The sequence below is a fragment of the Furipterus horrens genome, unplaced genomic scaffold (genome assembly GCF_987537825.1).
Source record: "Furipterus horrens unplaced genomic scaffold, mFurHor1.1.pri manual_scaffold_1, whole genome shotgun sequence".
NCBI classification, from domain to species: Eukaryota; Metazoa; Chordata; class Mammalia; order Chiroptera; family Furipteridae; genus Furipterus; species Furipterus horrens.
In genome coordinates this window covers 127,255,608-127,268,674 of record NW_028327171.1, presented here as the reverse complement: position 1 = coordinate 127,268,674, position 13,067 = coordinate 127,255,608, and the positions used below count along the sequence as shown (strand labels likewise).

Sequence of the window (13,067 nt, the reverse complement as noted above, 5' to 3'; positions counted from 1 at the left end):
AAATTAGTACTTTTTCTTCAATAAGAAATGAAGTAGAAAATCCTATACTGTAACTGAATTTTATTAAAAATAGAGTACGTGGGAAAAATCAGTTTACATGTGATTAACTTTTAATTAATGTCATTGACTTAGATCCCAACAGCTATTAAATAATGTTCTTAGCTTAGACAAAAGTAACACCCAATAGAAGACTCAAAACAAACAAACAAAAAACCTTCCTTAAAACACACACACACATACACGTTATATATGAAACATATAATGACTTATATCTTGATTTGTAAATAAAATAGATTTTATACTGAATGCTGAAAATAGATGCAAATTATATAGCTGAATTCATTCAAATAAGTAATTTAAATAGGATAAGGCCAGTTCCCTCATGTCTATACTTGTCCAGTATCAACAGAAATCTTTGCACATAAGTAAATTCCTTCAAGTCAAGTCAGTTGTCCAAAACGAAAACACATCCAAAGGATAAACATACTAAAATAATGAACAGGAGAGAAAAATATAAAAACAGAAATATTTTTTGAATAATGTAGAACCTTTCTTCCCCAAAAATTACATGTGAGGGAAAATCTGGATTGTCAGACTTGCTGGATAAACTACTTAACAGTTAAAATTTTGTTTTGTACTTTTTCAATTAGCAAAGTTACCTTTATCAAAAAGTTATTCCTGTTGAAATGGACCAACCCACTATTATAGGTCACTTAAAATATTCACTTGACTACCTAATTTTGAAAAGCTCTTTTTACCCAAATCCCACCTTAAAGAGAAAACTCATTATATTTTCTTCAATAATTTAATTAAATATTGTGAACAGATTTATTTATTTTTAAATGTAGTTTAAATGAACTAGTGTTACAATTAATGTGTAGGACGAGTGTTTTGGGAATTAACAAGGCAGGAGCACAACTCCCAATATCCCGCAACAAGCCCTCCTGGGAACTGGTTCTTGGACTAAGTAACTCAGACAAGGAGGAAGCTGGCCAATAAAACAACTCAAGGCTACTCCTCTCACCTCTTCCATCCATATTTTTTGCCCCTTTTGCTGAAACCTTTTCATAAACCTGTGCTGAATCAGTAACATCTGGATATTGAACTCCCTTCTGCCTCTTCTCTCCTGAGCAATCTCCAACAGCCTGTATCTAAGACTTGGGGACTGCTCTTGCCCATCTGCTTCAGCAGGTTCTTCCCAACACCAGGAAAAGCCACTGCCAGTTCATCTGGATGAGACCGGTGGGCCTTATCTATCATACCTACGCGAATTCAAGTTCCAAAGAGCTACATCGACTCATTGATTTGTATCCCTGCTCCAGGCTCCCAATACCTAAACCCAATACCTAAACTATATAACATAGACTCCCTGCAGGCAGAGAATTTGGTAAATTTGACCTGGTTTTACCTTCTCCTTGCAATCCCTCCAAGCCTTACAGGATGTTTGGCACGTGGTAAGTGCTCAAAAAACAAACTTTGAAGGAGAGAGGATTGTGATAAGCAAAGGGAAGACTGGAAAGGGACTTAAAATTTGAAGGTTTTCCTACATGTCCATGAAAAAAGTCAAAACGAGTTTAGTAATTACAATTTTAATCAACCATTTCTGACTTTCACTGGCATCACCAGGCAAGCAACAAGAAATCCAGGTTGCAGGTTGTGCACTGCCCCAAATCAGGAGACATAGAGCCTGAGGTCAAAAACTGGAACAACTTATTGGAATGCTGGCAGATGTTGGTGGCTTCTGTGGTGCTCTGGGTCCCCAATTCCCCGCAGCCCGCTGCCTTCTGGGAGCGCAGGAGCCACAGAGGGCTTTACTTCGGCGTACTCCGATGTTCCGGGTTTTAGCAGTAGCCCGCGGGGGGCGGGGGTCAGGGGGACGGTGGGGGCCAGCGGAACCCCGCAGCCTTGGCCACACAAGTGGGGAGCTCGCGTGCTGCTCAGGGCTCTCTCGTGCGTTGCGGTTGCTCAGGAGATGCTGGAGCGTGATGCCCTCCTGCTCCACCTTGCTCGCTGAGCAGCGAGCGCGGAGACCCGGGGTGGGCGGGGGGCTCAGACTGCAGTAGAATGCAAGCCTGGCACCTCTGGAGCCGCGCGACGTCGCTCGAGCGCGGTCAGGTGCTGCTCGCCCGCCGCTCGCTGCTCCACTAACTTGCTACTTGGTGGTGTCTGGTCTCCGAGGCTTCCCAAAGCTTTGTGGTGGTGGGGGGCGGGTGGGGGGAGTGGGGAGTTAGAGAGTCTGCGGTAGCCAAAGGAGGGATCCTGCAAAGGGGAGCCTGCCTGGCGCAGCTCGTCTTCCCCTCCCTAGCTCCCCTCCCCCCACTCCATCGCTGCCTCTTTCCCTTCCGCCAATTCGGAGAGCGTCGGGCGCCTGTGAAATGCGTTCGCTGCCAAGTGACGGTTCCCGAGTCTGAAGTGCCCATGAGGAAGTGAGCGCCAACGCGGGCCGCTGGAGATGACAGCCATGAAGCAAGAGCAGCAGCCCACCACGGGGACCAGGGCGAGCCAAGCGCAGCCGGCGGACCAGGTGAGTTGGCAGCTGAGGCCAGGCCCTCCAGGGAAGGGAGGCTCGGGTCTGTGCTCCTCCCGCCCCTCCTCCCCAACTCGGATCCCACGCCTCCCTCTTCTCACCCTCCTCCGGCCCCAGTTCCCGGCTCTCCTTTGCTGTTCATGGACTCTGCAGGAAGTTAGAGCATCCGAGTGCGCTCCCGGGCCGGGCAAGAGGATGCGCAAGGTGGAGAGTCGCGGGGAAGGGGGCAGAGAGGTAAGGCTGGGTTTGGCCCGGGGAGTCCTAGCGGGCAGACCTCTGAGAGAGAGAGAGATAGTCGGCGCCAAAGAAAGGGGGCTTTTGGATCCTAGTAATGCTCACTGGAGGAATTGGTGCGTTCTTGGGGGTGTTCACTTGCAGGGTTCCAGCTTGTGCAGCTGAGAGGAGCGCTGGCCAAAGCTACCCCAGGAGGCAAATGACCTTTAGGACGGCAGAGTTTTTCCTTCCGTCTCCTTTTTTAAATTTATTTTTTTCCTTTTTTTCTTTTGAGGAGACCAGGACGGAAGGCTAAATGGGGGGAGAGGGTATACCAGGTTATCTGTGGTCTTCTGAGAGGAGCGGAAATTGGGAGCAAAAAGACAATTATTGTGTGGAGCTTGGAAGAGACTGACTCTGGTGATTTGTTGGGTCCGGGTGTGTTGTGTTTACAGAGATGAGGTGTCCTGTGCCGGCTGAGGATTGTTTCTGTCCCCTCAACGTCTTTCTGACTGGCCACCCCCTTTTTTATTTCGGTCTTCACAGATCTGTAGCATAACCATATGGTGGATCTCCATCGCGTCTCTAGCCCTGGGTTGGGGAGAGAGGGGAGTTCGATGTCGCTTTTCCCTGAAGTTGTAGGGTCTGCATTCCTAAGGTGCCTTGTCTAGGAGAAGGAAGGCTGTGATGTGTTGGTTCCAAGTGCTGTCACGTTTACACCAATTAGAGGGCTACACTTAGGTCATCGGATAACCACGAAGCTGGAGCACAGAGATGCTGGGGTACCAGACGGGCCCTTTGCCCCGAGTGCACTGTTGAAGGCTACCTGACGTTTCAGGCAGACACTCCCAGCTAATTGTTAGAAGTGGGGGTAAGGAGGGTGCAAGCAGCTAGGCTCCAGTAGCAGCTCTGCCCTTTGCATATTGTAAACACTGAGGAGCAAGTGGAGGGGAGCTGTTTAAATTGCCCAGGAGTGGCCATGGAGCAGAGGAGGCAATTCCGGGGCTGCCGTTATTCATATTCAAGTCTTGGTCATCTCTCCTGGCTTGAGGTTTCTCTCTTCTCCCCTTCCCTTCCCTCTCAGTTTCCTCATGTATGTTTCACACAGGTGGTATTACTCAATGCCTTAAAGCTCCCCTCCCCCCAGTTTCCTGGGGTATATGTTGTAGTTTTTACAAAGCAGTTGTTTTTATAAACCACCCTTTTTGTTCCCTTTCACACCTATGAAAGTATTACAACATTTATATTATATTACAGGTCTCTTCCCCTTATATCTCATTTCCATGCTCCCTCCTTGTAACAACTGGTTAGCAGATTATAAAAATAATTTCAGGAGAGGAGCAAGGATTTAACATCCTCTTTCAGGCTCACAGCCCCCAAATTTCATTAACACACCGCCACTGAGCTGCTTTATTGCTCTTGGAATGATGCTACCAATAAGAATGATTAGTCAGGTGAGAGTTCCCACATGGAATCTTTGCTCACTAACCTGTGACACCAGCTGGTTACTTGAGAGGCTGCAAACAGTTCAGTGCTGGTGGAGGTGGGGAGGGAGAAGCCTACTGGTGCACAGGGAAGCTGAACATGTAGGTGTAAATAGTGCATAGCAAAACCTTTTGTCAGGACTAATTTGGTACTTCAAATTCATATGAAGGGGTACATTCAAACTTGAATCCATTTTTCTTGTTAGCATGCATCTTTGTTCATGGCCATTCCAAATATTCAGGGAGTAACTATTTACAGAACTCCTGTTTTAATTGAGTTTTGAAAGTTCCTTTCTGAGTATTTATGGGATTTTAAAATGTCAGTGGTATGCATATTAAAATGAAAGAGATTAATTGTGCAAAAAGAAAGAAAGTCAGATTGAAATATACATGGCAACATCTCATTGGGGCTTTCCAAGCACTCCCAGAAAATACCTGTATATAGTATATTCTTTGTCTAAAGCTTGACATATTTGTAAAATGATGGCCAGATAATGTGGATGATTTCTGTGAATGCTTAAACTACTTGCTGTAAGATTGCTAAGTTTTTATTAACAGTATTCGTCATTGTGGTCTAATTTTGCAATTGTCACACAACTCCCATGTGGTACTAGATGTAATACCTCCACATAGACATGATTGATTATTCAGGGTTCTGTGATAATTCTGAAAAAAATTCACAAATTTAAATAAACATTTAGCTTTATGAAGTCCTACTTAATGGTTAATAAGGGGAGTGTTCCAGCTAATCACTCACTGTGTATTGATTTTGAGTGATTCAAGCTTTTGGGTGCTACCAGAAAGATTTTTGTTTGTTTGTTTTGTTTTCCAGCGCAGAGATTTTTATGAAACCTCAAAACGCCTTGTCCTAAGCCATTAGACACCTATTTGACTTACAGCACAATAGAAGACCTTACCTAGTCTTTCTTCTGCATGAAATGGTAGGACCGTATATATAAACTGGCTGTTGTTATGGTCCTTTAGAGAGCCCGACCTCCCTGTTCTGTGTTATCTGTTGCTGTCCTCTGGCACAGGGTGCCATGGCCAGAGGCACCCCTTCCCCAGGGAGCAGCAGCAACAAGAATAGCAAGGATTACATACTTTTATTAATATTTTGAATTGTTGGAAATATTTTTTATCATCTTAATAGTATTTCCTTTAAAGCTTTATTGATTAAATAAATGTTCACTACAATTACTTTTGTCGTTTTCATGACACTTCACATTTACAAAATGTCTAAAAATAAATGCTTTGATATTGTTAGATATAGTAGTTCCCACTTAACTTGATCAATAGCCCGTGTTATATTGAGGGATCCAAAACTGTGCGTTGCTAGTTGTAACTTATTTTTTTAACTCACTTTTTAAAAATGCTTGCCATGTGCAGTGTACTGTCCTCCAGGCTGGTAAGATAACATTTATTGAATGTGTTTTCCTACTTGATCCTCAAAGCAACTTTTTGAAGTAGGTCCTATTGTTATTGCCATTTTAGAAATGAAAATACAGAGGACTAAAGAAACTGAGCAATTTTATCAAGCTTGTCTTTATAAGTGGTGGATATGAGATTTAGTCTTAGTCTGTGATATTTAAGTAAAATAAATTCAAAAATAAATTTATTTAAGTCTAAAGCCCTACATTCTAATTTTTACACAACCACCATTCAATACATTTTCATTAGAAGAGTGCAAAATAATTACAAATAGTGTTTGTGTGTACAGCTTTACCTTTAATGTAAAATGGATGAAGAATTTGTTTTAAAGCTTCAATAAATAATAATAGCTCTTAGAATTTTAAAGATAACATTTTTCTTTTGATAGCAATAATATAAAAAGAACCGGAAAGATCTTGATGAGTAGACAGAAACTTGTTTTTATAAATATGTTTGTATCATTTGCCCTTCATCATTATGAGACTTCTAAGGTTTGTTGAATGAATACAATTTTATAGTCAGATTTGGTTTAGAATTTGCCCACTTTTCCACCAGGTGGCACCCTTCTGCTGAATCCAGTGGGTAAAAATATTTCCTGAAATGTTTGTCCTTTCAGCTCCAAAAACAAAGCCAAACCAAAACAAACCAGAAACAAAACAAAAATAAATTAATAAACAAAGAAAAATCACAGTCTTACTTCTGAAGTATGACTAAAAAGTGTATTTTATAAGCAACTATTTATGCTGCAAAGATAGAATTAGTTACGCATTTTTCTTTAATTAATTCTGTTAGAAAACCAGTCAGTTACAATTGAACGTGTAGCAGCCTCCTGATCAAATAATTCATGAGACAAAATTCTGATTAAATATGTAATGTATAAAGGGCCTTTTGTATTGTACTTTTGACTTTAAGTAATATTAACTTAAAATCTTTCTATATAGAAATTAGGATTCAGTATTTTTACTTCAACTTTGGTTTAGCAAATCTGATTAAAATGTCAATGTATACTTAATAAAAACTTACCAAAAAGTTATTACTTCATGTTTCCCTGACTAATATATAAACATGCTATAATTTAGTCTATAAAATATTGTTTTCAACACAGAAGCTCAATAATAGCTTTTAGAAGTCAGGTTGAAAAACTTTATTTAATAGAGGATTTATTACTTTTCTTCTACATATTCAACATAAAATATATAGTATCTAATTGGTAAGAGAGTTCTATCTGATATGATTATAAAAGGTAATTTAGATTGGCTGTAGGCATTATGCAGAAGTCCTTATGATTTAGGAGATATCATGCATTCTCTACTATCCTTAATTTTATATATATATATGGTATATATTCATATATATGGCATTTAATCTGCTGAGTTTAGAACATACCACAGAACATCCCTTGCTTATATGCTTCTAATCTCTATCTGTTTATTTCATAGACTGAGCAAATTGCACATTTAAGAAAGATTAAATTATATAAAAACAAGTTAAAGAAAATTGTATCATTAAATATTAATACTGCATTACCTTATGAACTGCATTACATTAGAAACAGAACACTGAAACTGAATTTCTCCCAGTCTGAGTAAAAATAAACCTTTTTAAATTTGGGTTTTTTTTTTTTTTTTTTTTTGAATCATTTATGATTACATAATGTTTTAAGCCTTAGTACTTATGAGCATATGGTTAATTTATTTACAGTGCACCATGTAGCATACTCAGCACTTGGACTGTGAACTTTTGTGCCATCAGCCACAGTTATTGTTTACTATCGTCTTTGGGTTATGCACTGGAAACCACAAATTCAAGTTCATATCCCAGATCCACCTGTCAGCACTGTGTTTTCTTGAGCAGGATAATTCATTTTCTGTATTTCATCTGTAAGTGGAGGTGACTGTAGATCTTTTACATGATGTAAGGATTAAATGAAGTACTCTGTAAAATGTGTTGAATAACACCTGTTTCATACCAAGTACTCTCTTAAATGTGTAGTGTAGTAATAGGATCCTACGGAGAAAGGAGAAAAAGCAAAAGCTTAGAGGATTATTGAGCCACCTACAGATGATGTATTATTTTAAGATTTTATAGAACATTGCATTTTTCAGTATACATATTTGTGTTCTTGCATGTGAATATTATATTAATGGTATTCTATGTATCATTTGGTTTGGACATCAGATCTAATTTGGCAGACATGCAGACTTTAGAATATTTTGTTACACCTCTACTTCCATTAAATCTGAACCCACTTCCATATATTTTCATAGCTGCTGAGTGACTTCATGTGTGTTTTTATCAAATTTGTATATTACCAAAATATTACAGTGGGGGCATACTCTAAGACATATATTAACCAAGGAAGTTTGAAACTTTTCCAAACTGTGGATCTGTAAAAGTTCCTAGAAGGGCAAATAAATGATAGAGGGAATGTCAACGTCTTCATAAATACATCTTCACATAAAGTTATAAATGTTTATGCTGTCGAGTATGCTGCTCGCCTTGAAAGTCATAGAGCTCAGTATTGATTATTTTCATCACGCTGTTGTTTTAAAGTGTGTACTGATGTGATCCAAAAGCATTTTGATAATAACCAGTCTGTTTACTTTTCTCTATCTAGACAGCACCTGTTTTCTATAGCTTTTGAACTGTACATCTGCCTTCCCCTCTACCTGGTAGGCATTCTTATTTATTACTTATTAAGTTAAGGAATTCTTGTTACTCCCAGGATGGTAGAGAAAGCTGTAAAGCAGGTTCAGTGGGGAGAATGGGATTCTTAAGAGGGATCTTTGTAGACTCATTTTGTTAAGGTGTGCTGGGCCTCAGGGTTTGAGATGTACCCATATGTAATAGTAAATCTACACCCACTGCCAGGCTAAATAAAGAAAACTTGCTTTTATACAAAACTGATAAAACAAATATTTTACTTTGAACTGTTCTGTTTAGTAATCGATGTTAACAGTATTCTTTGTAATATCTTCTACATAATAAAACATGATTTTTCATTTTCTTTTCAAGTTTGTCATGCTATAGTCCATTGAAAATTGTTAAAATGGTAATAATCTTTTTAAAACCAACTTTTATATAATATGCTTATTCAATTAACCAGAATAGATAGTAGACTGCATTTTACAATATTTTTGGAATTACCAGATGACTTTCAGATTTACTTATATTTTGGGTAGAGGCAACATGATACATATGTTGAGGACAGAGTCAAACAGATTTTAGATAGAATCTTTCTTCTACCATTTGCTGTACGACCTAGGGCAAACTATGTAAACCCTCTAAATCCTTCCTTCAATTTTAAAGAAAGAGAATGGTGAGAACGTTGCAAGGGTTACAGATAGTCTATGTAAATGTGTTTGTATAACATCTAGCCCATAATAAAAGTTAGTACTTTTATTCTTATTGCTACTAGGCTTCTAAGTCATTTGAGATGATTATTTTATACTTTTGTGAGGATAATTTTGCATTTACATTAACTAAAATGCTACACATGCACGCACACACACACACTTGTATATACATATATACATATATATGAGGTCTGTCCAGGAGGTATCAAGCCATGTAATATGAAAATTAGAGACATTTATTGAAGAAGATACAAGATACAAAAAACATTGTACATATGACAATGATGCCTCAGTCCCCTTCCAAGTAGGTACCTTGGGACCTCACACAGTTCTCCCAATCACCATCCGCTGCTGTTATATTTTACTGACTCTTGTTGATGGTCTGAAATCTCTTCCCTTTCAAAGGTAATTTTAATTTTGGGAAAAGCCAGGAGTTGCAGGACACCTGATCTGGGCTGTGGGGGAGCTAAGTCACTTGGGTAATTTGATGTTTCACAAAAAAACTGCACCAGAGGTGATGCATGAGTGGGCACATTGTCGTGATGAAGCTATCACCAGTTGCCCATAGCTGCAGCCTTCTGAATCATCCAAATAGTTTCCATGGAGGAATGTTCAGACTTAATGCAAAATTTAATCCAGAGTGATTATTCTATTGGTCAGTCATTTTGAATGTGATTACACATGCTCACTCAGTGGTGTCTACTGCCCCCACTGACGGGTACGGTGAAGTCATCATTCTTCACACATATATGTTCTAGTCTACTCTCCTTAGCTGCCAGGTTACATTGATGTTACACAAACTGTTCTCGTTATATTAACAATGGCTGGACTTTTTCCGGGAAGACCTCACATATATATATATACATACATTCACATAGATATGTATATATATATATATCAAAATGCGGAGAGAGTACCTGTCAACCCCCCCCCCCCCAACATACCATAAATTCTAGGCAGTAGGAGCAACAGGCATGTAAATTATGTTCATTTTATAGCTTGAGGAGGTAATATCTAGGGTAATGGGAATTCAGTCTTTATTTGGAAAAATCTTAGTAAGATACACAGAAGAACTGGAATGAAGAGAGCATGCTTAAGCTATACCAAATTATACTTCTGGCCTAAAATATCACCATCTATCTCTTGGCATGTGTGAGACAAGGTAAGAGAGTAAGAAAATTGGAAGACTTGAACAGGGAGTACTTGGTATACTCATTAGCAAAAATAAAGTCCAATTTTTGCTTTAGGAGAGAAAATACACAGCAAGAAGTAAACAGTGAGGTTAAGATGTAATCAATAATGATTAACACTGAAATAGTGGTAAAGTCTTTTAAATGTGTAATAGTACTAACAGATACCCTGGCTGGTTTGGCTCAGTGGATTGAGCGTCGGCCTGCGAGCTAAGTGTCGCTGGTTCGATCTTCCAGTCAGGGCACATCAGAGAAGGAAAACTCTGACCCCAAAAAACCTCCGCTGCCTTGCGGCATACCTCTTCAGGGGAAAGGCTAAGGGAGTAAACCCCGACAGAAAATCCGGAGCCGGAGTCCCTAAGGCGGTTTGACGTTGTAGTCAACACCGGCAACTCCTGCGGCGCACCTGAAGCCAAGCTGTATTGACTCCGTCTTTCCCTTGGATCCTTCAGCTGCGAAGAGAGGGGGGGTCTGCTGCATGGGCAACAGCAGACCCTCCATATCACCCTGCCCAGGCTCTGTAGCTTCAGCTTCACTGGAGAGGACACTCCAGCATCATCACAAGATGTCGATTCAACACGGGAGGAGACAGATACCGTGTCACTCCCGAGTTGGACTGCACAGCCATTCTTGGCGGTGCAGATAGACTCTTAAGAAGCTACACCATCGTCTCTCGAGACGGACGGCTGCCGACGACTAACAGATACTTGATATACTAGATTTAGAATATCTAGATAAGACTTTTAAAAAATCTATAAAATGGTTGATATTCTCATTGGCTTTAGAATTTATTTAGTTGCCCGACGAATACAATTTGATATATCACATATACCATATGTGATATAAATATGCTGGGTATTTCACAATTGGATTATTATAAGGCATCAGGTAAAAATAAATTTATAACATCCTGATTGATTTTGGTATTTTTAGAAACCTGTTTTTTCCAAAAGACTTAAAATATTTTTTGAAGTGTTCATTGTTTAATATTCTCTTTCCAAAAATTTGGTTTCCATAAATGATTGACTTAGAAATTTTTTGTCTATGGGAGCTGTTGATATGTTGAGTTGAAATTTAAGAAAAGTTAGTTAAGTATAAAATCAAAACTTATTTACATTTGGGAGAGCAGAGTCAAGTCAAGCTGTATATTATCTGACTTTAACATTATTGTAATTTAGCATATTTACTGATTTTCTCAGGTCAATACAAAACCCCATGTATCAGGTTACAAGGTAAAAAATGAAGAAAAGTGAAGAACCAAGCAATTTATAATAAAAATTTATATTAAAGATAATACTTTATCCCCACCCCCTTTTTGAGATATAAATGAAAATTCAATTTCTTATTCGATCTGGAAGCCTGTTTGGAAAACATAAATATGACAAATCTGAATTATATAATTGAGAACTTGAATGGCAGGCTCTCCTGTGATTTATTTTCAAATGATGGACCAGAGAGACTGCTTGAAGTTGTATTAATAATGCTTGTACAGGGTAGGAGTAGGTCTTCCCTGTTATTGGTACTTGAGTTTACTTTTGGCAAGAGGAATTGTGTAAGTAAAACTCAGATACTGACAATTTCATTAATTACATCTCTCCCCTATGAAAGGTTTTAATGAGTTCATGAATGCGAGACATGCCCATTTTATTTTTTTTTTGCATTCACATGTTTTGAAACAAGTACTAGAAACGCTTAAAAAAATTTTTTTTTTTAATGAAGCAACCTTTTAAACCAATGTTTCACAATCTTGTATAACAATTCTCTATTAGACACAAAATCAAAGGTTACAAATCAATACACCTTTTGAATAGAGGTTAAAATCTTTCAAGAGGAAAAGTCTGAAATTCATGAAGGATTTATCAAATGTAGAAGTAGATAATTTGTTTGGCTGGGTTAATATATAACTTATATTTCCTACAATCAATTAATTTATGAATAGATTTTCTATATATTTCATCAGCTTTTAGGAATTTTAAAAGAAAGACTGTACATTTTACTAGTTTTGGTCTTTTTTTAAATTTCAGTTTATATTCAGTATTATTTTGTATTAGTTTCAGGTTTACAGCATAATGGCTAGACAATCATATACTTTACAAAGTGTCCCCCCTGATATTTCAAGTACCCACATGACAGCATAGATAGTTATTACACTATTATTGATCATCTCCCATGTGCTGTACTTTACATCCCTGTGACTATTTTGTGACTACCAATTTGTACTTCTTAACCCCGTCATCTTTTCCGTCCAGTTTCCCAATCCTCCTCCCTTCTGGCAACCATCAGTCTGTTCTCTGTATCTATGAGTCTGTTTCTGTGTTGTTTGTCTGTTTATTTTGTTCTTTAGATTCCACATATAAATGAAATCATATGTTTTTTGTCATTTGTTTTTTTTTTCTTTTTAGAGTACTATAAAACATAACTTTCTGAGAAGTAAAGTGAGTATATTTTGAAGTAATATCCAATATTACTTCAGAGCTATTCCTTTTCTCTGATCCTAGGAAATATGTTTATTCCACTTCTTGACAATCATATTAGCAGTAATAGGTGGGTGTGAATTGAACCTAGAGTTGAAATGGAAGAGACTCACCATCATTCACATCTATAGAGGTTGCTTACAATTACTCTAAAATTAGTTTTGCCCAACATTAATGCTACAGTGGCATTATGAGAGGTTCTTCTGCACCTCCACTTCTCAAAAGTGTCTGTTTGCTCACAGATTCAGTGCCTTTGTGTTACAGGATGGTACCTGGTTCCTTTGTCTCCCTTTGCATCTGTCCCTCCTTCAAATCTAAATCTACTTCCTTCTACCTGTAATTTCCGAAGTCTGGTCTCTGTCCAAGACTAAGTCCTTGACATCTGTCTAGACAAC

The 13,067-nt window shown here is 38.5% G+C and overlaps 1 protein-coding gene across 1 annotated transcript in view; it reads left to right on the top strand.

Annotated features, from left to right (window-relative positions):
* The first annotated feature begins 2,411 nt into the window (after positions 1 to 2,411).
* The window catches only part of LOC150021904 (inactive dipeptidyl peptidase 10-like), a 331,821-nt gene continuing 321,165 nt past the window's right edge, over positions 2,412 to 13,067 (top strand). The window contains exon 1 of the mRNA XM_090287261.1: positions 2,412 to 2,524. Coding sequence (XP_090143387.1) covers positions 2,453 to 2,524 — 72 coding nt within the window. The 5' untranslated portion in view covers positions 2,412 to 2,452. The remainder of the gene's footprint in view (positions 2,525 to 13,067) is intronic.